This window comes from Eucalyptus grandis, chromosome 5 (assembly GCF_016545825.1).
Source record: "Eucalyptus grandis isolate ANBG69807.140 chromosome 5, ASM1654582v1, whole genome shotgun sequence".
NCBI classification, from domain to species: Eukaryota; Viridiplantae; Streptophyta; class Magnoliopsida; order Myrtales; family Myrtaceae; genus Eucalyptus; species Eucalyptus grandis.
The window spans coordinates 27,569,674-27,594,106 of NC_052616.1; the positions used below are offsets into that span (position 1 = coordinate 27,569,674).

General features: G+C 37.2%; 2 protein-coding genes and 1 long non-coding RNA gene across 5 annotated transcripts in view; all 3 read left to right on the forward strand.

Moving 5' to 3' along the window:
- Window positions 1-4,916, forward strand: part of LOC108959046 (disease resistance protein RML1B-like) — an 88,056-nt gene extending 83,140 nt beyond the window's left edge. The window contains exon 14 of the mRNA XM_039313075.1: window positions 4,653-4,916. Within this exon, the coding sequence (XP_039169009.1) occupies window positions 4,653-4,659 (7 nt within the window). The 3' untranslated portion in view covers window positions 4,660-4,916. The remainder of the gene's footprint in view (window positions 1-4,652) is intronic.
- Window positions 4,917-4,925: 9 nt separating this feature from the next.
- On the forward strand, window positions 4,926-6,170 carry LOC120293517. The gene is made up of 2 exons (XR_005551480.1): window positions 4,926-5,054; window positions 5,730-6,170. It is a non-coding gene; the product is annotated as an uncharacterized LOC120293517 (long non-coding RNA).
- Window positions 6,171-13,227: 7,057 nt separating this feature from the next.
- On the forward strand, window positions 13,228-19,017 carry LOC104441555 (probable prefoldin subunit 3). 3 transcript variants are annotated; one of them, XM_039313084.1, is made up of 7 exons: window positions 13,228-13,408; window positions 13,506-13,785; window positions 13,900-13,957; window positions 15,034-15,105; window positions 17,961-18,080; window positions 18,164-18,265; window positions 18,590-19,017. In XM_039313084.1, the coding sequence occupies exons 3-7, from the start codon at window positions 13,925-13,927 to the stop codon at window positions 18,755-18,757; spliced, it is 495 nt and encodes a 164-aa protein (XP_039169018.1). In that variant the 5' UTR covers window positions 13,228-13,408; window positions 13,506-13,785; window positions 13,900-13,924; the 3' UTR covers window positions 18,758-19,017. The 3 variants fall into 3 exon arrangements, with proteins under 3 accessions (XP_039169018.1, XP_039169017.1, XP_039169016.1); XM_039313083.1 differs by having other exon boundaries at window positions 13,228-13,785; XM_039313082.1 differs by lacking the exons at window positions 13,228-13,408; window positions 13,506-13,785; window positions 13,900-13,957; window positions 15,034-15,105 and adding an exon at window positions 15,352-16,549.
- Window positions 19,018-24,433: the final 5,416 nt, after the last annotated feature.

The following is a 24,433-nucleotide window of genomic DNA, read 5'->3' on the forward strand; positions in this document are numbered from 1 at the left end:
CTAGTGAAGCAAGGAGACCAACTTCATTCAGCCGTGATAATAAGTCTTCTCAGCGTATGCCTCCTATAGCTAATGAGGCCACTGCATTCTCTTTCAACAAAGAACAACTAAACCATCTTCTGCAGCTACTTCAGGCTGGGTCCGTATCGGGTAATCATACTGCTTCGATTGCCCACCAAGGTAGAAATCTAAATGCCCTCTCTTGTTGATCACAATCTGTACCTTGGATCATTGATTCAGGGGCATCCGATCATATGACTAATATTCCATATTTGTTCAAATCCTATATTCCTTGTCTTGGCAACCAAAAAATTCGGATTGCCGATGGGAGTTTTTTCATCTATTGTAGGCAAAGGATTAGTTCCACTTTCTGAGTCTATTAAACTTCATAATGTACTGCATGTTCCTAAGTTAGCCTTTGCAGCCTCTTGTCTGTTAGTAAACTTTCTAAAGAGTCTAATTGCCGTGTTGTCTTTTTGCTTCCCATTGTGAGTTTCGGGATCAGATCTCGGGGAAGACGATTGGCAATGCTAGGATGAGGGATGGTCTCTACTACTTTGAAGAGTTTGTTTCTAATAAAAAAGCTCAAGCGTATGGAACTTCAGTTCTTCCCCTGTTCAAGAACAAATAATGGTTTGGCACTATAGATTAGGCCATCCTAGCTTTGGATATTTGAAACATTTGTTTTCTCATTTGTTCAAAGATGTGGATGTTTCTTCACTACATTGTGACAATTGTCTTTTTCTAAAAGTCATCGTACTTATTATAATCCAAAACAGTATCGTGCATCATCTCCTTTTTACTTAATCCATAGTGATGTTTGGGGTCCTTCACCTATGCCAACAAAAACCGGAAAACGATGGTTTGTTACCTTTATAGATGATCATACCCGTTTATGTTGGACATACTTAATGAGCGCCAAGTCTGAAGTTGAGTCATTGTTCAAAATTTTTTATCAAATGGTTATGACTCAATTCCGTACTACTATTAGTATTCTTCGTACTGATAATGGTACTGAATATTATAACCAATTTTTGGGGAGTTTTTTGACAAAAAAAGGCATCCTTCACCTCAACAGAATGGTATTGCTTAACGCAAAAATCGCCATCTCCTTGAAGTATCACGTGCCCTATGTTTTTCAATGCATGTACCTAAATACTTATGGGGGGAAGCTGTGCTAACAGCATCTTATCTAATTAATAGGTTGCCTACTCGGGTATTAAACTACACTACTCGTATTTTTTCTGATATTCCTCTAAGGGTGTTTGGCTGTACTACATTTGTCCATCTCCCAATTCAGTGTCGATCTAAATTAGATCCTCGGGCTGAAAAGTGTGTGTTTATAGGTTATGCACCTAATCAAAGAGGTTACAAGTGTTACAATCCACATACTGGTAAAACTCATATCACTATGGATGTAACCTTTATCGAGTCACAACCGTTTTTTTTCTAACAAATCTCTTCAGGGGGAGAATGGCGAAGTTAGTGAAGAGATTAACTCTCCTGTCCTTCCTACTCCTTTGTTTAAATCTTCGAAAACACCTCTGCCAAATCTTGATATGTCAAGGATAGGGGGAGAAAAAGGTCAAGATCACAATGTGATCAACAAGCCCGAGCTTCAGGTTTATACTAGAAGGAAAACTCTTCAAAATGTTGCAGATCAGAACTTTGTCTTGGAGCCTCATCTGTCTGCAGCCCCAAGAGATGATCTCTTGCCTTCGTTGTCAGGTGATCCTAGTAGTATTATTTTTCCCTCCATTCCTGTCTTAAATTCTGATACTAATGCTTCTAACCTTGATATGCCTATAGCTCTTAGAAAAGGAGTTAGATCATGTACTCAGCATCCTCTATCAAAACATGTGTCATTCCAAAAGTTGTCTCATCATCATAGAGCATTTGTGTCAAATCTGTCTCACATATCTATTCCTAGAAATATCCATGAAGCTTTGAAGGATCCAAAGTGGAAGATGGCTGTTGAGGATGAAATGCTTGCACTTAAGAAGAATGGCACATGGAAGTTGGTTGATGCACCGAAGGAAAAAAGATTGTTGGCTGTAAATGGGTATTTACTTTGTAAAATGTAAACCCGATGGAAGTGTTGAGCGATTTAAAGCAAGGCTGGTGGCAAAGGGGTTCACTCAAACTTATGGAGTGGACTATCAGGAGACTTTTGCCCCAGTTGCCAAGATAAATTCTGTTCGAATTTTACTATCTTTGGCTGCTGCATTTGATTGGCCCTTACATCAGTTAGACGTGAAGAATGCGTTCTTGAATGGTGACTTGGAGGAAGAAGTATTTATGAGTTTACCACCGTTTGTGCAGAAACGAAGGCAAAGTTTGCAGATTAAAAAGTCGCTGTATGGACTTAAACAATCTCCAAGAGCGTGGTTTGAACGATTCGGGAAGGTGGTTAAAAAGTTTGGCTATTACCAAAGTCAAGGAGATCACACTCTATTCTATAAACACTCAAAGGAAGGTAAGCGTGCAATTCTAATCGTCTATGTTGATGATATAATATTGACTGGTGATGACAAAGTTGAGTTGGAAAGCTTGCGAGGGAAGCTGGCTGAGGAGTTTGAAGTTAAGGATTTGGGTGTCTTGAAATATTTTATTGGAATAGAATTTGCGAGATCAAAAAAGGGCATTTCTATAAACCAACGCAAATATGTTCTTGATCTGCTCAAAGAGACAGGTCTATTAGGATGTAAAGCGGGAGAGATCCCCGTGGAACCAAATATGAAGCTTGAACTTGCCAAGGCTGAAGAAGTAATAGACCGAGAAAGGTATCAAAGGCTTGTTGGTCGACTTATTTACTTATCTCATACTCGACCTGATATATCGTTTGCTGTAAGTATGGTGAGCCAGTTCATGCACTCACCAGGGCCAAGGCATTTTGAAGCAGTATATAGAATTCTACGCTACTTGAAGGGAAGTCCTGGTAAGGGTCTAATGTTTGAAAAACATGGACATCTGGAAATTGAGGTGTTCACCGATGCAGATTGGGCTGGAAGCAATATGGATAGGAGATCTACTTCAAGCTACTGCACGTTTGTTGGTGGTAATTTAGTCACTTGGAAGAGTAAAAAGCAGAGTGTGGTGGCAAGAAGCAGTGCTGAAGCTGAATTTCAGTCAGTAGCACATGGTGTATGCGAAGTTATGTGGATTAAAGGTATCATAGATGAACTACAAATTCCAAGTTCCATACCAATGAAAGTATATTGCGACAATAAGGCAGCAATCGCAATTGCTCATAATCCTGTGTTACATGAACGGACAAAGCATGTGGAAGTTGATAAACACTTCATCAAAGAAAAACTTGATAGCGGACTAATTTGTATGCCGTATATTTCAAGTGATGATCAGGCTACTAACATTCTGACAAAGGGATTACATAGAAGGCAATTCATTCGTCTAGTGAACAAGCTGTCTATGGAAGACATCTTCAAGCCAGCTTGAGGGGGAGTGTTGGAATGTATTAGGAAATCTTCTAGAATTTCTCCTGATTATATTACGTGATTATATTACGTGATATTATGTGATTTGTTTTTATTCTGTTAGCTGTAAATTAGATATTGATAGAGATTAGAGGCAACTTAGGATCTTTACCTAAATAGGTTTCTTACCTAATTTAGATTCTCTGTTCATGTATTTATACTCATTGTAATCACTCTATGAGAAATAAGAAAAACAGATTCTTTTCTTCACTTGCATTATACTTTGTTATTTCTGGACATTTCACATTTTGTGCTTTCTTCTGTTGCTTTTGCATGCATTTAATAGAGTCTCTTTAGGTATGCTAGCAGTTGAAATAGGATAACTAGTAGCAGCAAAGAGGATCCTCCCATGACCACTAAAGAGGCCGAGTTAAAACGGTTGATGAGTTTCTAATGCATGAATGAGAGGATCATCTATGGCCATTTGATTAAGAGAAAGATTAAAGAAATAAAATATTTGAAGATTTTCTCTACTAAAAATTTGGAATTGGTGAACAAATGTCTACTGGATTTCCTATTTTGCACATTGATGGCATTGATTTTGTTAGCAAAAGGGAGAAATTTTGAATATTTGAGAGTAACGGCAGTTAGAAAATATAGGTTCTGGATATATTCTTGAAGGCAGCAGCTGCAGTTCCTTGCCTTCTCTTTTTCAATGAAATTAATTCCATTGCTCCAAAGAGGGATAATAAGGGGTTCACTGACCATGTCATCAATCAAATGAGTTTCTTTCATTCATAGCACTTATAAGGTGGTCAAGTGAAATATATTCAATGGTATGACTCACTAATGGTTTGCTATTCATTGGTGCAGTTTTTTACTATATTAGATGGTGTTGAAGTTTTAACTGGTCCATTGTTGTTTGCGCAAACAAGGTAATGATTTCATCTTACATGGCAACAAAAAGTACACTTTTCCAATAGCACACTAACTATAAACTACTATTTGAAGTTGCACGGGCATTATGAATGCTTTGACAAACATTTTGTACCAAGCATTTAGTATGGAGACTATGTTATTAACCTTTAAGGCAGACTACAAAATGCTAGACTTGACTTTTACTTGATTTAGAACTGTTTAACTTTGGATACACGGTATTGGATAAACTACATATGTATCCAAGAAGGTAACAAAAGATGGGATTACATAAATTTTTAGTTGCTGAAGTAGCATGCAAGAAGTGTATTAAGCTAGACCTGTGCCTCTACAACAACATCAATATTCTGATAGTCTTGTGACATCGAGCATAGGGTGATTTCTCATACTTGTCATGACATCTTTGTGGCATGAGGTGGTCTTTTGTTTTCCTTTAGGAGTCATGAGTTCATCTATCTCTTAATAACTCCAATTCACTTTCCTTTCTTGAGATCCTGTTTCTTTATTTTATAGTTGTCCAATTATGCGCTTTTAGCTCTAATCGAGTTGCATTTGACGTGAAGTAGTAGACCGGGACTTACTTCATGGCGCACTTCTGAGACCTGGCAGGCTTGAACACTTCTATTATGTGATTTTTCTTCAATACAGGAGAGGCTGGATATCCTTAAAGTTTTATCACGGAAGGTAAAAAAATTAGCTTCCATCCATCTGCCAGCGCTTGCTTTTAGTTTATTTCATCTCTGACATGGTTCGAAACGGTTTGTACATATTGAAATTTATGAGATTACTTTGTTAAAGAACTTTATATCCATATTACTTTTTGAGAAGATGCATCAGAAAGATTACATATGAACAGAGAATTGTTATATAAAAAAAAAAATAGAGAGAGAGAGAGCTAGGAACAGAGTCAATTTAAGCAGCTAAAGATCTTGTTTAGAACTCGAGGCATCTGACAAGATACTTTTAGAAGAAAACGTTGTAAAAGGCATTGTTGGATCTACAACCCGCTTGGGTGAGACTTAGGTAAGTTTCAAATGTGCAATAGTAATTCACTTTCGACCTTGGACTTTGAAACTGATAGATTTGACACCTACTGATGTTGCTTAGAAAAAAAATGAAAAGGCCTTTACAGCTGATCCCATGAAACAGGACTAGGACTTACCTTTGGGTAGCATTTTGTATAAACCTTTCGAAGACATTGTCATCCCTCTCTTTTTCTTTTCTTGAGACTAATTAGGAAGATATTGCACGAATTCATTTAATCCTATTATACCAGTTCAGCATAATCAGGCAGTTAAAATGGCAACAATGGGCATCGCTGAAGTTTTGCTAATTGTCTGCTTCAATGCCCTTATGCAGCTTCCTTTGGCCAGCGACGTGGACTTGGACGCTACAGATCAAGATCTAATCTATCTAATCATAATCAACGGTTCTTCAAGCTCTGCTTCCCGATGCACAGCTGCAAGCGGAGAGAGTTATCAAGCGCGGCAAAAATAGTAATAATGGACTCTCTTTTGAAGTTTGCTGCTTCAAAGGCGAGCCCGTCAATCTCAAATGCCGAGAAGAGAGACTCCATACAAATTCCTTTCATTCTTTGAATTCTATCATCTCTCCCTAAAACTACAAATTGTGCATCTCCAATCAAAAAATTCAACCGGGGATTCTGATAGTTGCTTAAAACGCATCTTTCTACGTCAGTAGATCATTGATTAGCATATTTCCTCTGAATAGTCGGGCCTCATAGTTTATATGACTATTAATTTTTGTGAATCCAATAATGTCAGACACGGATTTTGAACAGTGAACAGTTGCTGGGGTGATCCCTTTGCATTAGAAAATCGAAGAAATGGGGATGAAAAGATTGCCTTTTGCCGCAGCTGCTATTTCCACAGCTTCTCTTCTTTGGCTTTGAGCACCGCATTCAAAGTGAGGAGACAATTTTTACTTCTCACCAATAATCGACGAAAGCTGTAAAACTCTATCTTTAAATCCTTTCATCTCTAATTATAATAAACTTGTGCCTCAACACAAATGTTGTTCATTTGAGAAACTACAAAGCGTAACAAATCGTTGACTTAAGATCTCAGCGTTGGCGAGGGACGTGGAAAATTCTGAGCCTGAGTACTCCTAGCCGGGTAGAACAATCTCTTCGGCGGGTCAATGGTATGGTCCACCATCTATTTTGAGAAACTCCATATCAACAAAATTCTAATGTAATCTTTTGCACTATTACGTGCACATTGTTCGTTGTCATTGAATAAAAGCGTTCAATGAACTATGATATGATATTTGATTAACAAAATTCATCAGTACTTTGGCAGTGAGTCTTTATGTGGATATGCTTTTTTTTTTCTTTCTTTTGTTCTTGGCTTGGAAGAGTCTTTATGAAACTGTGGTCTAATCGAAGTAATTCAAATAAATCATGAATATATCAAGGCACCATAGCATGGGTGACCAGCTTAAGAACGAGGCAACGTGAATTGGAGAGATCACTTTTTAACTGATTTGATCGAATTGGTCTTTTATAATTTGGAATAGTAGTCCATTTCTCTTAACTGGTCAACATAAGTACTATAGATGTCATTGGTAGTCAATGCCGTAGGATAAATTAAATTGAAGGACTTCGTCACTTAATCACTATTTCTATCATCTGCGGAAAGTATGCAAGTTAAAGCTGAAACCTTAAGCCCGTTGACAAACTTAGCGAGGTCCAATCTCACACAAAGCTTACCCTGTTATGAGTCGACTAGATAAAGTAATTTTGGCCCAAATAAACTAAAATATATTAATTGTTCTATAACACATCAACTATTTGATGTCAAACTATACAATCGCCTTGGTGTAGTACTTTAGATTGGGGAGCAAAAGGAGGAGAGGCAAAAAAAAAAAAAAAAAAAACCAACATATTTGTATGATGTGGTATATGAGGAATTTCAGAGGAGAATGAATAAAATATTCCAAAATATTTGAAGTAAAGAATGGCTTAACTTGCTTGAAATAATTAGTAAATGGAAACTATTTTTGTTATCGATAACAATTTATGTTTTAATATTTTCATGGACAAGGGAAATATATATTTCGTTTGTTCATTTTTGTAAGTGATTATTTTAAAAATAATAATTTTCAAATTATTCATTTTTCGCAGAACAAACGGTGTTTGATACATGAATTGATGCTCCATATATCTGTTATTTTTCTTTAGACATCATATGATGATAAAAAGGGCTGTGAAATTGGTAGTTGTGATAATTCAAGGCAATCTTTGTTGAAAATGACGTGACGTTTGCTTTTGTTGAAGAATTAATTCTTTGGTGTATGCTCATGTAAATTTTCTCAGTTTTTCCCGGACGGAGTTCCATAATGGAAGCAGAAATAAATGAAGACGCAATGTCAATTGGGAAGGCATTTTTGTGAAGCTGAGCAAAGGAATTTGCGCAATGAATTTGATAATGAAGAACCAAATAGCTAATGAACAGCCAAATAGCTGAAGTCAAAGGTGCTTTATTTGGCATTTTGCCTTGTTGAATGTTTAGCAGCCTAAAATGTAGCTAGTTGTAATAAGATCATTTTTAACTGAATCGAGTCGATCCCTTTTCTTTTTCTTTTTAAACATAACAAACCTATAACAAACTGTGAACTCATGTATATAAATAAATTGTTGAAAAACTTACATGCGTATTTTGGCATGATTGCGTAGACTCATTTTACCACTTATGTAATGGATGAAATAATTGCATCACGAGATTAATGTGAGGGTTGTGCATCTTTTTCATCTCCCATGTAAATAATTGCCACTTTTTGAATGTATACTTTATTTATGATAAAAGCCTACAATTATTTCCGCGAACAAGGGAGACCAAATGGCAATTGAGTCCGATTGGGCTTTGTGTGGAGCTAACGCCCCAAATAAAATCATCTCTTTTGTGAGTTTGACCGCTTAAATCATCTTATCATATAATTTCTCAGTAGTTGACTTCTAGCGCTCCTCGACGCATGCTCCCTAGTGGCCTCAACAACCGGCCTATTATTCCAATTGGCCTTAAGGAGTCACTATTTCTCCATTTAGAAGTAAAATAGGCTTACGAACAAATATAATTGATGCAAATAGAATAATAAACCGGTGGCCTTTCGTTTTTACATTGTCGCGACCAATTTTTCGAGGTGAACCACCTAGGGTTTGGCTAATGGATTGTTAAGCCTAGACCTAACTTGGGATAAGTACACTAATGGTGCCATAAGTTGTGTACGGCGCTCACTTTGGTGCCAAAAGTTTCCGTCGGATCACTTAAGTGCCAAATCGGAGGAAAAACGATCACTTTGGTGCCACTGGCGAAAGATTCCGGCCACCGGCGAAAGATTCGGCCAAAATGATTTTTTATAAAAAAAAATCGATAGGCCTTTAAATGACGTCGTTTTTGGTCTTCCTTAAGAAAACGACATCGTTTTGCCGTCCTACATGGATAGCTTCATGGAAACGACGCCGTTTAGCTCACATGGGGATTGAAATTAGGGTTTCCGCCGCTCGGCCACCGTTGTTCGCTCGCCGTTGCTCGGCCACCGTCGCTCAGCCACCATTGTAGTTGCTCGACCAGGTGAGCGAGGAGAGACTGAGATTGTTGCAGGAAAAATCGAAGGCGAGGGCGGAGGAGGAGGAGGAAGAAGATGGGTCGAAGGGGCTTCGGTGCGTTCTTCTTCTGCTGGTGCGTTGCTAGTGTCGTTGCTGGTATGCTGCCGGTGCTGTTTCTGGTGCCGTGCTGGTGCCGTTGTTGGTGTGGGTCTTCGAGGAAGAAGAAGACACAAAGAAGAACCTTCCCTCTCTCTCAATTTGGGGATTAGGGTTTCAAAGTTGGGGGAAAGATGCCAAACGGCGTCGTTTTGGTGTTTAGATGCTGACTCAACTCTTCGACGAGCCACGTCGGCGTCAAAAATTAATAAAAAAAGGTCACGTCGGATTTCCGGCCAATTTCGTCGGCGTTGGCACCAAAGTGAGCGTTTTTCAAAAATTTTGGCACTTAAGTGATTCGACAGAAACTTTTGGCACTAAAGTGAGCGCCGTACACAACTTATGGCACCATTAGTGTACTTATCCCGACCTAACTTGGACTCTCCCAAGTCCATACCAATTCACGACTTATGTTCAGATTCTTAACATGCAGATAGATTTTATTTAGGAGTCGCCGCTAATCTATTTTTTGGTGGGTCGATTAGAAACCCAAGTAAAGTAACGGGAGATTTACTTTACTCCTACGAACCAAAGATTTTAGGTATGGGGACTTGGTTACACTAGATTTCTCTAATGCCATTTCGGTACCTTTTTCTTTTATTTTGAAAAATGTTTGGCAAGCAGCTTGAATTAATTTTAATCTATTTCCCTAACATGTGAGGCGATCATACGAGTGTGCAAATCATCAATTTAACATCCAAGAAAAGCAATCAATAAATTGCAAGACTTACCTCAGAGCAACGAAAACATCTGCATTGTTAGATCAGAATTCACATCACGAGTCCTAGATATGATTTCTAATTAACACACAATTTCTTTTTTCTTGTTTTCATTTATTTAATGAAAGTCATGCAATGCATGCTACTAATTTAACATGAAATAATATGACATGGCAATATGATCTACCTATATGGCATAAAATGCAATCTACACTAAAGAATGAAATTGATTTCTTCTAAAGACAATTTTTATTTTTTATTTTTATATGAATTTCGAAACTAGAAAAGTATGATAATTATCTAGCTAAACTAAGGTTCTATCCAACTTATATTAAGGATCAGGTCAGGCTAAACCCTAATTTAAACCAAGATATTACCTTAACTTAACAATCTCTAACCTAAGATGCAATTTATCTAAAAAAGATTAATCTAAACTTAAAACTAAACACGTAATTTTATCCTAATATGCAATGACGTGCAAGGAATGCCCTAATTCTACATGACATATGCATGATGATTTTTGTGTTTTTTTTAAATAAAAATTCTAGATTAAGATTGTCAAATAATTAACATGCAACTTAAATTAAAGAAAAAACTAACATCCTAAACAAATGCATTTTTTTTTGGATTTTTCATTTTTTTTCAAAAATTCGAAATAAATAAATTTTCTATTCTAAACGTGCAAGATAACCCTAAAACGAGGAATATTCTAAAACAAACCTAATCTAACTCAGTTATTTTATTTTATTTTTCCTTTCTTTTACGGGAGCAATCAAAATAAGACATCAAGAACAGCACGGCAACAAATCAAGCAATATATCATCCATGTCCATTTTGGAAATAAATTGACGAATTGTATCTCGTGCATGAGATTAGATTGGCCAATTTCAAATAAAATCGCGAATCGTATCTCGAGCATGAGATCGGATTGGCGATTTTTCTGTGTGATTGCCAGTCGTATTTCGAGCATGAAATCGGACTATCAATCATATGCACATTGCGAAATTAGGAAAATTTCCTAATTCATGAGGGATCAAGAGATCTTTTGGATATGTCAATAACAAACAAATATTCAAAATAAGATTGCGATATTACGAATTAAGTGGCATCATGTATGAAAATCAAATTAATCGAGAGTCTTACCTAGTTCACCATGTCACGCGGGTGACGTTTCCAAATTCGGACGGATGATGGGTCACGGGAATCACGGTTGGGAAGATCGTCTCATAGCAGCGGCTGCTCGTGGTGGCTTCACGCAAAAGTGCGATCAGAATTTCCACGATATTCGCCTATATCGTGTTCTCCCTCGGTGAATTACCAAGTACTCTGGAAAATTGCTAAGCCTGAGGAGGAATAGTCAAAACGCACGCATAAGGAAAATTAAAGAGCACCAATAGAATCCTGCCATTGTCATGGCCAAAATTAGGACAGCTCTTGGTTTGAAAATATCACAATTGCATGTGATGTTGCCGCCACTGGACACACCATTGAGACGTACAATATTTGACCGGAGACAAGGACGTAGCTGTGGAAGCCTTGTAATGATCTGGAAACGTCAACGAGGGACGGACTTCGTCTCGGCTTCAAGAGCGACTCAAGGGCAGCTAGTGCGATGCTGCGGTGTGGACTCGGCCAGGGCTCTTCTTGCTTGTGAATAATTCAAGTGCACTCCGTCAGTAATACTTCACCGCCACACTCACGGATCACACTTCTCGGCATGACTACATGCAATTGGGATTGTTCGGTGAAGCTGGGCTTAAGAAGGCTTTTTCGGACTCCAAACTGACATGTTCACACGTCACTCTTTACCGAGAATCCTTCAATTCGTTACCGTGAGTATGTGAATTTCGAGGCTAGTTAAAGCAGACGAGATTTCTGGTTGCGGTGAGTGACATCGCCAGACGAGATTTCTGGTTGCGCTTCCTTCTCCTTCGCTACTCTCAATTTGTCCTTATCAATGTCTTCTCTTTGTGGCCGTATGTATCGATTGTTTGGCCTCCCCCCTATTCTTCGTCTGTGAAGGTCCTTTATAGGGAGAGGGTTTGAACTATCATGGAAAGAAAGCATATTTTGTTTCCTTCTGTGCATGCTTTGAAATATATTCTCTTTCCTTTTCTTTTCCTCATTGACCGAATGCCTTCTCTGCAGGGATATATCTTTTTTCCAAATCCGTGTGCCCGCAGTGTAGAACGTGCCCAACATTCCCTTCTCATGCTGATCTTTCGAATTTCCTTTGTGCATATTGTATGAATCGGACCAGATAAATTCTTACCTCTTAAAATAATGCTGGTCAATTTCTTGCTCCCCACGTTGACCGAATTATGGCTAAGCGCATAATTTTCCATCACGTGGATGGGCTTCTCCATGTACGAATCGGTGGCCGCTTACACGCTGTCCTTCCTTTGCATTCGTTCCCTTAAATGCACAAATACGTCGGTGCCAATATGCTGGAAATTTCTTAATTGACTTTTAACAATTTAGGACACCCATGTAATATCAATCACCATGGAGGAATTATCGACTTATCCAAAGTTTAATGCTCTTGTGAGCTTCAATATTCAAAGCCATTCACTAAAATGCCGGCCCAGCAAATATGCAATTAAATGAAATATGCTCATAATGACCATATGTTATGTAATTAAATTATATTTTTTAGGGGTTAAAATTAATCCCTAATTTTTTAATGAGATAAATGAATAAATGAGTCGTCAAATTTTAGGTGTCAACACACATCCAGTAGTCTTCCTCTGCGCGTGCTCGCACGTTGCCTTCTAGGCATTATCCTGGGGAGTTTGCGCGTGTGGAAGGAGCAAAATCTTATATGCATCCGATGTATAGGGGCTTACTTCACCTTAGCTATTGGATTATGTGGGTGTTCGTATTATTTAATTTGCTGAATTTTATCTAGGGAGGCATTAGGATAAGCGTCGATATTAGAATCCCGTGATTCACCCAATGATTGAATTTCATAATTAAATTAAATGCAAATCTGTGGTAAAAATAAATAAATACGATTCCAATGGATTCGTTTGCCTCTTCCTTCTCCCTTTTTGTTTCTCAATTTGAGGTGCATGTATGAGAAGCCAATTTTTTATGTGAAGTTAATTGTCAATACTGATAAAATATTTCACATATGTCTGCTTTGCATTTATACAATCCCATAATGTTAGATATCAAATCCCATGCCCACTTTGAATGTGACAAAATAACATATTCAGGACATGATGACATTATTAATATGTTAAATGTGGTGTCAACTTCTCCAGGAAGAAAATATAAGATAAATTACTCCTTATTCCTTAACTATAGAGAATCTCCGGTAAATCTGTTCACCTGCCGGGTGCGCATGGTGCGGTTACCCTCCTAAATGACCCAACTGCCCTCACTTTTTTGACAAATTTCCTTAAAAAAATATCCGGACTCTGAAAAATCCCCTACTTTTCCCTCAGTCTCTCCCTACCACCAATCGGTCACCGCAAGCCTCCGCCACGCGTCGCCGTCGCCGTCGCCGTCGACGTCGACTCCCCTTCCCGTGCCGTCACCCCTCGTCGTCGAGCCGCCCCCGGCCATCGCCTGCGCCGATCGTTTCGCTTCCGGTCTCGGCCAAGCCACCATCTCTCTCTCTCTCCCTCCCCGTGTTTCCTCTTCGAAGCAATTATTTTGTCAATCTGAACGGCTTTTTCACTAATGAAGGAAGGCCGCGTGTAACTTCTAGGCAAACGCAGCGAAAGTGAGAGAGATCTCTCTCCGTTGCTTTATCAAGTTGCTACGAGGATCAGGCTCGGACTTCCCAAGTCACTGGGCAGACCCAATTCGGAGATCCATCTCTGCATCGTCCTTCCACAATGAAGAGAAAGAGGGAGGAAAAAGAGACGGCGACGGCAGCTGGGACAGGCGGCAGCCGTGATGGCGGATCGGGGAGGGGTTACGATGTGTTCCTGAGTTTGGGCCTTTTGCTTCCGCTAGGCTGAAGGTGCTGCTGGTGAAGGAGATGTTTGTTGAAATTTTGGATTTTTTGTTTTTTGTTTTTTTGTTTTTTTTGGGGTCTTAAGGGTACTTGTGGTGATTGGTGGGATGATGCTTGCAGGCTGCGGCAATACAAGCTGGTCGAGATGAAACTCCTCGCTCAACAGAGGCATCTTCAGGTGTGTTGTTGTATTCTGCTCTGTCAGTTTGGCGTAATCGCTGGCTTTCTCTAATTCGTATTTTTGCTGGCAAAGGTTTCCTGACTTTATCGATGCTAGTTTTGGGATTTGTTATTATCGACATCCCTTTAGATCCCTTTAGATGTTTGTGTATAATTTCTCATCGACTGATTCTCTTGTATCGTTATATCTGCTATTGAATTCGCTGTTGAGTTACATTTCGTTGTTCATTTTCTTCGTGTGATCACAAACAAAGACCCGGATTCAAATGTACTGCTGAATACCATAGACACTATCCCTCCTGTCGGCCCTTGTGCTAGCACTAGACCTTGTTTCTTTTTCTTCTTTTTCTTTGGATTTTTCAGTATAGTATAACTAATGCAGTGTTGAAATGTTGCGCAATGGTTAACATGGAGGTGGGCGTACGTGCATGTGTGGGTAAAGAACTTTGAAGCATTTAAGTGTGCAACTTTTTCCTTGATTCTTAAGAGGTGTAAAGACATGACTAGAGATATTGATACCAAAGGCTTAATCACGATGAATATTTAGTTTCAGGAAAAAGAAATGTACTAAGTTGAGACAGACAAGTAACACAACTAGAAGCTTGTCGGTTCTGAGTTCTGTCTTTCGTAGTGCATTGTTTATTTAGTATCTTACATTTTTCATTAATGGAATGGACATGTCCTCAATTAAGAAGGTTGCTATTCTCTCTTGCAGTTTTTTTTCTCCTTATTTCTTTTATCTAGTTTCTGTTTTTCTAGTTCAACTCAAAACTCTTCTCAAATTCGAGTGAGTTTTACTTTTCCCCTAAAAAAGGATGAGAAATTGGCTTACTGTTGCAGTTATTGTGATATAATCTAAAATAAAAAGTTAAAACAAATCCAGATGGTCGGCACCTCTTGTTGTCTCCCAATTAATTTCTCTTTACATTGACCTGATAGATCCGAGTGCACGTGGTTTTTTGTTCCCACAGATCTTGATGACTTTGTTAGTATTTTATTGTTATTCTGTCAGCATGATGCTTGTTCATTTGCTGTTTACTGGGTTGTTAATCCAATGTCTATATTAAATGCCAGGCAAAAATTCCTGATATTGAGAAGTGTTTAGACATAGTTGCCACTCCACAGGCCAAGAAGAGTTCTGGTGAGGTTCGTTGTCTCATGCAACTCATACTTCTGACTATGTGAACAAGATTTTGGGTGAATTTCCATTTATTTCCACAAGTTGATAGGGAAGTGGTGGTTATTTTCTTTTTAACAACAAGCTGTGGATTTCAGTAATTTAGTTGATCGGTGCCAATTGATTGACGACCTTGTGTTGAAATTGCGAGGCTTTGAATCTTGAAATGATTGCAGTTACTTACCTCTGAGCAAATTAGATCGAGATGTTCACATGTAATTAGAATGAAAGAGACTCTCCTTCTAAAATGCTTGCTTGGCCCATTTATGGAAATGAAGAATGTCGATGCACATCACTAAATAGTAAGCCTTGTTTATGCTCTCCACGTTAGGAAATAATCTCATTTAAAGGTACCAGGAACGTGCTGATTAGGTGTTGATTAGGTGTTGCATCTTGCATGTTATACCTTATAAATCTTCCTCATACTTTATCACATAAAATGGTTTGTCATTGAAAAACGTCGGTATTATTTCTCATGTTGTGCATTAGAGGCTTTCAATTGCTTATCTTAAAATGAGTAGGAATTATCTGCATTTAGGTTCTATTTAGAAAGGAATCACTTCAGCAGATCTTTCTCATCCTTTGAGAAAGTGCAAGAATATAGGAAGAGATATTGTTTTGCATGTTATTCCAGTTCAGAGCCTGGTTAATGGTATTGCGAAAACTGACAAAAGAAAGGTGGAGATGTATCTAATTCTGGAGTTCTTTCCTTTTTTTTTTTTTTTTAAACTGTTTCACATTGGTTGTTCTTTTTTTGGCTGAACCTTTAATGAAGCTCAGACCTGGTATTAGTGTCTTGTGTATAGAACAAAATAAACAATTCATTTGTTTCATGTGCCCCTTCATTTAAATATGAGAATGCTTTCTTGCTGATTGAATATTCTTCAGAAAGCAATAGTTATTAGAGCAAACCTCTTAGTAGAGTTATTTACATGAGAGTGAATCTAACAAACTTGGGGTAAGAAGTTAGTCTTAGAAATTGTTAACCGCGTGTGAAGTCTAAAAAGCCATCCTTTTCCTTAATGCAAGATTTAAAGGCTCTCTTATTTCTATCTCTTGACTAAGAAAAAGACTAAGATTTGGATTGGGATTCAATTCCATGGTCACCACATCTTATCTGCATCTTTTCCAGCATATCCATGTCCAAAGGAGATCTAGTCTGAGGGCAACATATCGGTGGGTGATCTGAGGATTCTCATTGACTTTGCCATAGCTAGTATCTCTTTGTATGCACCCTTCTTGTTTTTGGTTTCTTTTTGTATGTTGGCTATTTGGAAACCCTCCCAGGGCAATCACACATGGCGAAAACTTGTGATGCCAAATAGTTCCATATGGTTTTCATCTAAGCAGCTAATACCCCCTGCCTTCTTTGGACAGAGTCCTTCCCTGTCTCTTTGTTACCAGCTATATTGCGTAAGAGACTTAAAATTTGGCCATCTCATTCTCTACTGATTACCAGTCTCTGCATAAATGGTGAATCCTACCAATACCTTTTGCCATCAACAAAGTTTCCTGCTCATGTGCTATAATAGCCATATCTCTGCAGTGGACAAGAACCTGTGAGATTTGTCCTGCACGATTAGTCCTTAGCATCAACTATGGGTCGCCAGGCACTCGGCCCCTCTGCCAAGACCCATCTCTCTCTCTCTCTCTCTCTCTCTCTCTCTCACACACACACACACACACACACACACATGCAAACATGGACAAACACAAGTACTACTATGTGCTGCCTCCATCTTTCTTTGCACTGAGGTTTACTCCATTAAATAGGCTATGACCGTGCTGACAGTACATAAACAAAGGTGCGGTATATCTCTTGATACGAAAATCCAGGATTTGAATTAGTCAATGATTTCAAATTGGGGCACCTTGATGCAACAATCAGTTCACCACTCCATTCCACCACAATGTTATGCTCTTGTTTCCTCTCTTATTTATTTGATATGTATACCTGCATAATGACTGAAGCAAACTGGCTTATTTGCTATAGCAAAGTGACCTGTGATTGAGGACGCCATTATATGCATGCACAATGAGCTTGAGTTTCTATTACAGTAAGATTGAATCACGGCCTCAGAACTGGAATTTAAGTTTGAAATTCAAGCTGAACACTTTTCGGTGCATGTATTTTAACTGAGGATACTTAATGGGTATCTGTCAGACTCGTGCTGCTGACGTTGAGGCTTTTCACAAAGTAAGCTTGATATCGCGTAACCAGATCATATTTTTTTCAATCCGGAGTTCTTTCTCATTATATCTGCTGGAGTTCTTTGTATTGTCTTAGAATCCACCAATTTTTTGCTTTGCAGTTTCTGTTTCTCATCTGGAATCCTCAACAATCTATCAGTCATCTTTTATATATGATGTCAACTAAATTTTTCTCATAATCTTGTTATGCTAAAAAATATTATCTTAAAAAAATATTCTTGCTCCTCAATGCTCTCCTAGCTGATCATATTACCCCTTTCTATCTTTACAAAGCAAATGGAGGATAGGCTAGTTTAATTCTTACCATACTAGGAACTAATTTTGGTACGGTTGACATGATGTGAAATATCCAATTGTCGTTTCTCCTTTGCAAATGCACTTCTGGAAGCAATATTCCTAATAATCTAGGTTAGTGCTTTGAAGAGCCCATGCTGATCTCCATAATGGGGTGGTTTTAGCTAGTTGCTTTGGTGTCTGAAGGTCCGATTAGAAACTGACATGGGATGAGATTACTGTATTGGGCTTAAGACCTAAGACTATCAAAACTTTTATGGCGCAAAAGATATTAGGCACCAAGCTGACTGGTTTTCATGACTCTTTATTTTGTATACAGGCACTCCTTGCTGATTTTGAAGTCTTTGAAGGCATATATTCTCGAGCTCGCATTGAAGATACTGATTCAGTATGTCTATGGCTGGGAGCAAATGTTATATTGGAGTATTCATGTGAAGAGGTTGTACCCAAGTTTAAGCAATTTCCCTTTCTCTCCAATAATGATGTCAAGTATCTTATTTATTGCATAAATTTATGTTGCAGGCCACAACCCGTCTACAAAAGAACTTAGAAAATGCTAAAGCAAGTTTAGAAGTTCTTGTTGCTGATCTACAATTCTTAAGGGAGCAAGTAACAATCACGTGGGTAAGTCAGAATTATTTGGAACTTGGAGGTCCTTGTTTATTTCAAGCCGTTTACTATGTCAGTTTTGGCTAGGTCTATTGGGGTCGAACTACTGTTGTTCTGAATTTTCTAACTGGCGTGAGGCTATAAATTGGGAAGACATGTTAATTGGTGATAAGTTGGAGTGTGGTAGGTTTGCACGAATGTGAACTTGAAAAAATTCAAAGCTTGTTGTAGGACCATATCCTTTAGTCTATCATGGCAATTAGGATGGTGGCCCTGGGAAATTTTCCTTTTTTTTGGGAGGGTGAAACAGCTCTTGAGAGGTGAATTTTTATTTGGCAGGTTATGATTGCTCATGTGTATAATTGGGATGTTCACCAAAAGAGAATCCGTCAAGCTGGTGTCCTGCCAAAGACCTTTAAAGGAGTCGTTTCAGCTCGGATCATGGTAGGAGAATGCGTACTCCTGAATGAGAGTATGACTTTGATCTCCCCATTTTCGATTAGGTGAATGAATTATGTACCGCTCTGCGATCGCAATGGTTAAAACCGACTACGAGTGATTTTGGTTAGGTTGAGTTAGATTTACTGCATTACACAAAACTTGTCATGTAAATGATTTAGATTGAGAACCTCTTGGGCTTGAGTTTTCACTTATTGTGTGCAGTGTGCTAGTTTCGAGTTAATGTTGGATCCATCAATGTTTTGTCGTTTCATCTTGACTATGTATGTTTAGTAAGAACCAATTTAAATTTGAATTCGGGGGAGAAACATGGGCCTGCGCCTGGGGTCCACTGTGGAATACGTGTCAGCAGGAGTGTTTTCGGATCAAGTGACTTAATGCTGTAATTTGGTTGGTCTCTTGTTGTCAGATCTTGAAGATTTCCATTATATTAGAGCAATGCAGGTCCAGTCTGGGCAGAAAGTCCGTGCCATGACAATTTGTATGTATATATAAGTGAACTTTTTGCGACTTTTAAGTATTTAATGTAAGTACATTACTAAGTCAAATTTTCAATTCGAGCCAATACGGTAGTGCCAAGCTCTGAGTTCAACTCCTCTTAGATATTTGATGCTCGAAACTCCCCTCAAATCATGGAGCATTAAAATGTTGGCTTGAGCTTCACCAAATCATAATCGAGATATTCAAGAGCAAGTCGACTCGAAACAACCAAATTAAAGAATGGGCTTGAGCTCAAGCTCATTAAATTCAAATATTATCCTCTACATTTATGTGCTTTAGGTATACTACATTTTCAAATGTCTTCCCCTCTATTTTCGTGATTATCAATTATTTTCTAAACAGAATAATAGAAATTGGATTGGAATTGTGATTCTCTCAAGGTTGATCTTGACTCGATGAAATTCTTGGCGTAACTCCAATCTAAGCTCGACTCAAAACCAGACTAGTCGATTTCAATTAATTATTAATTCAAGCTTCAATTAGTCTAAGCTCGACTCGAAACTAGGCCAGTCAATTTCAACTAATTATTAAGTCGAGCTTGAATTAGTCCTAAGTTGCACTCAACTTCAAACCCTACTGCTAGGCTCGCAAAGTCCAATATATGTATGAGGACTTTCATGGGCCAAATAGTATATCGGACATTGAACTCCACATTATGTGATGCAAGCCCTTCCTTGGTGGGAGGGTCTCGCACATCTCCCCGAAGAGTTATGACCTCTAAATGAACGCAAATTTCTAGAGAAGTTGATGGGAAAAAGTATATGATCACAATTCAATGGAGGCAATTAAAAGTCGGAATGGGACAATATTTCTTTTCCATGTAGAAAGAATGTATATTTATTATGTACACTAATTATTCCTACAATCATACATATACCAAGATGATGGAATGCAAAAGGTCATTAGTGAATTTGGGAAAATTTGTTTGTTTCCTCAAACAGTCTATTAACGTTACATCATGCATTACAATCGATCTACCACTCTTGAAAGCAGAAGGCAACTTGGAGCTGAATTCACATTTCACAATTTCTTCATGGCAAAAGATAAAAGATTAGTAAGTGGAATAAAGGCATGAATCAATTGATCATGCAAATTAGTGTGAATATGTATTAAGTATTAGAAGATTTGCTTTGTTGGGCTTAGCAAAAGCAAAATGAAACTTCGGCTCCAGCTGAGGAAAAGCTAATCCTCATGATTTTTTGTGGTTGAATTTCTTCTGAATTTAATGAGCAAAACAAAAACAATTGTGCGTGGTTGTATAGTAAAAGTTCCACTGTGAAAGTAAGCAATAATTTTGTTGCAATGATCTCGAGGTGAAATGTATCTTATCTGCCAGTACTGGAGACCTGATAGCATAGTGTAAATAAGCAATAATTTTTCTGTAGTGATTGGATGGTGAACAGTATTATTGCACATGTTGCTACAATTTTCGGTGGCTATCTTCTCTTGTTGATTTTGTTCTTCTTCTAACAAGTCGACCCCACGGCAGTCATCTTCTTTTGTATCTCCGCTACGGTGTGATTGGTAGGAGCTAGCTTTCACAATTGGTGGGCTCCTTAAATTCGGAAATAATTTTCTCCTTTACTGAAACATATTCATGTGACGATTGCACAACAGCAAGGTAGGGCTACTGCAAGAGATTTTTGTTGCAAGAATGATGCATTTAATGATCCGTCTAATGTCATTTGTGATCTTGTGGTGATTTGGGCGTAACGGTTGTTTAACCAATTTTGGATTGATTCTTTAGAAGTTTGTATCGTCAAAGAGCGCATATAGCAAAGTTTATCCCTACTCCCGCAATTTATGCATTCTTACCACAAAGGCCTGCATTTATTTCCCAAGTTACACACATTTTCTTGATGAGTGATGACCAAGCCTCACCTGGCCATGACAAAAAGTTGATGGAGAAATCTATATTGTAAATAACTAAATTCACCCAATTTTCACTAAAAAGACAAAATTGCTTCAAATCATTCAGTCACAATTTAATTGATAGCCCCAAATTCATTAAAAAAAAAATTCTATTTCAATGTAGGATTTCGTTACCATAATTAAGAATTTCACATGTCTAGTTTTTCTTTATAATAGGTATTTCAAATATATTTAAAACACCATTTCTTTTTCACTTTGTTAGATTTTTCTTCCATAAAATTTAGTTTTGTCTCGAGAAGGAAATTTCCAAGAAACCTAGTATGTCAAGCAAATTTAAGGATGAATCTAGAAAAAATTATTACACAAATAATTTTTTGACACAAACACTTGTTTACAAATTTTCGATTTTGTTGTGCATATCACTATCAAACTCCTTCTTTTATCATTTGACCAAATAAAATTCCCTCTTATCAGTTCTCTTCTATACATACATACATACATGCATGCATGCGTGGAAATTTATCTAATCTTCTATATATATATATATATATATATAGATAATGGGATGATCGGATAAATCAAGAAAGACTAGCAAAGATTTTGAACTTATTTCAAAATAAAGATTCAAAATGTTAGATCAAAATCTTGAATTTATCGACAAATTTAGATAGATTATCAAAAGGGCCTTTAAATTTTGTTATCAATCAAGAAGGACCAACAAGGATTTTAATAGTGCATTACATTTCAATACAATACTTATCACATATAAAATTATTGTTCAATCTGATCAAGGATAAATTGATCATGCTACTTAGTGCGACATTGGATTAAATATAAGGAGATCTGCTTTTTGGGCTTAGTGAAAGTAGAATGGAATTCTGGCTCCAACTGACAAAAGCTAATCCTTCTGAATTGAATGAGCAAAACAAAAGCAATTGTGCGTGATTGTACAAAAAAAGTTCTATAGTGAAAGTAAGTAATAATTTTGCTGCAATAATCTGATGGTGAATAGTATCTTGTACGCTAGTCTTTGGAGGCTCGCTGGCATAGTGAAAGTAAGCAACAATTCTACTGTAGTGATTGGACGGTGACCAGTATTATTGCATATGTTGCTACAATTTCTAGCGGGTATCTTCCCTTGGTGATTTTGTTCTTCTTCTAATAGGCGGACCCCATTCCAGTCATCTTCTTTTGCATCTCCGTTACAATGTGATTGGTGGGAGCCAGCTTTTCACTGTTGGTGGACCCCTTAATTTCAGAAATGATTTTCTTCATTACTGCAACATATTCATGTGATAATTGTGCAGCAGCAATGTGGCTTGCTGCAAGAGATTTTGTTGCAAGAATGATGCATTTGATGATCCGGCTACTGTTGTTTGTGATCTTGTGGTGATTTGGACATGTTGGTTGTTTAACAAATTCCAGATTGATTCTTCAGAAGTTTGTATCTTCAAAGAGCAAATATAGAAAAGTTTATCCCTACACTTGCAATTTATGCATTCTTACCATAATCCTTGCATTTATTTCCGAGGTTCCACATATTTTCTTGATGAGTGATGACCAAACCTCACTTGGCCACGACAAAAGGTTGATGGAGAAATCCATCCCATGTATAATTAAATTCACCCAATTTTCACTAAGAAGACAAAATTGCTTCAAATCATTCAATTGCAATTTAATTGGTAGCCCCAAATTCATTGACTTTTTTTTTTTTTTTAATTTTTCTATTTTAATGTAGGATTCAATTACCATAATTAAAATTTCAAATGTCTACTAGTTTTCAAATAAATTAGATTTTTCTTCCATAAAACATGGTTTTGTTGCAAAAAGAAATTTCCAAGAATCCTATTTCTTTTCAATGTTGTCAAGCAAATCTAAGGATAAATTGTCAATAGAATCTAAAAAAAAATTATCATATAGATTTTTTTAACACAATCACTTGTTTACAGATCGTCAATTTTGTTGTGCATATCCCCATCAAACTCCTTCTTATCGTTAAATAAAAAAACAAAGAAAATTCCTTCTTATTGGTTCTCTTCTACCACAAATAATCGGATGATAGATAAAGAAACCATAAAAAATATCTTAGGGTTTGAAGATTTTCCAAAATAAGATCACAATTACATTTTCCAATGGAAAACTTTAAAGATGAAATTGAATTAAATTAAAAATTGCACAAAATATAAATTTTTTAAAGATGTTGATGACATCTCATTATTTTGAATTGACAAAAATTAATATCATTGACAAAGTATGTATGAAAAAATATCTTGATGCTTCATTATGCACAACCGTTTTAGTATATTCCTAGATATTACCATAATGCCTTATGTCTATGTAAAAGCATCTCACCAATAGTAAGGATAAAAGATAAGTTCTTTAATATAGTAAATAAAAAGACTTGACATATATTTTAGACTAATGAACTTAAAAAAAATAATTCACCAAGAAAGTGAGCTTTTGAAATAAGAGGAAGAAAGAATAAATTAGTTTTTATTAGGGCAATGATGAGAAGAGACTTTCAAGGTTTGACTATATCAAATAATTTGTGTTTTTTTTTTTACTAGTGACTTTTATATAGAGCATGTAATACATTATAAGTAATATTTAAGGATACACTAAAAAAATTCTTTAGTACACTAAGAAAAATAAAAACGTGAAATGCATGATTATGGTAACTAGAAAAAAAATAGGAAAAGAAAGAATGTGGCTGTCACTTTAAATTGTAATTGAATGATTGAAGGCCGTTTAGTCTTTTTAGTGTAAATGTGGTGGATTCAGTCATCTAGGGTGGAAATACTGCTGCCCAAAATTTAATGGGGAAATTATAGTTACAATGAGATAATATTTTCTTTTCCATATAAAAGAATGTTAGCTCTTATTCTATTTATTTTTCATGAATATACCAATATGATAAGTGATGAGGTCATTAGTAGATTTAGAAAAATTCCGTGTGATTGCACCAATAATTGGCTTTTAACGGTGTACCATGCGTTATGGTCGATCTACGATCTCTCGAGGGCGGAAAGCGACTCTTGCTGATTTGACATTTCACGATTTTGCAATGACAAAAAAAGGGTAGTCAATGGAACAAAGGCAACATTGATTATTTGAAGATCTGTTTTGTTTGGTTTAGCAAAAGCAGAGTGGAAGCCTAGCCCTGGCTGAGAAAAGCCAACCCTTTAATGAGCAGAACAAAAGCAATAACGGTCTGCTTTTTTCTAGACTGGAAATTGAGGAAGAGATTTCTCACCAAAAACAAAACGGATAAAATGATTAAAAGGGATACATTATGCTTCCTTAGAGGTGACGCCAAATCGTCTGCTTATGGAGCAGACCGCTTACATCATC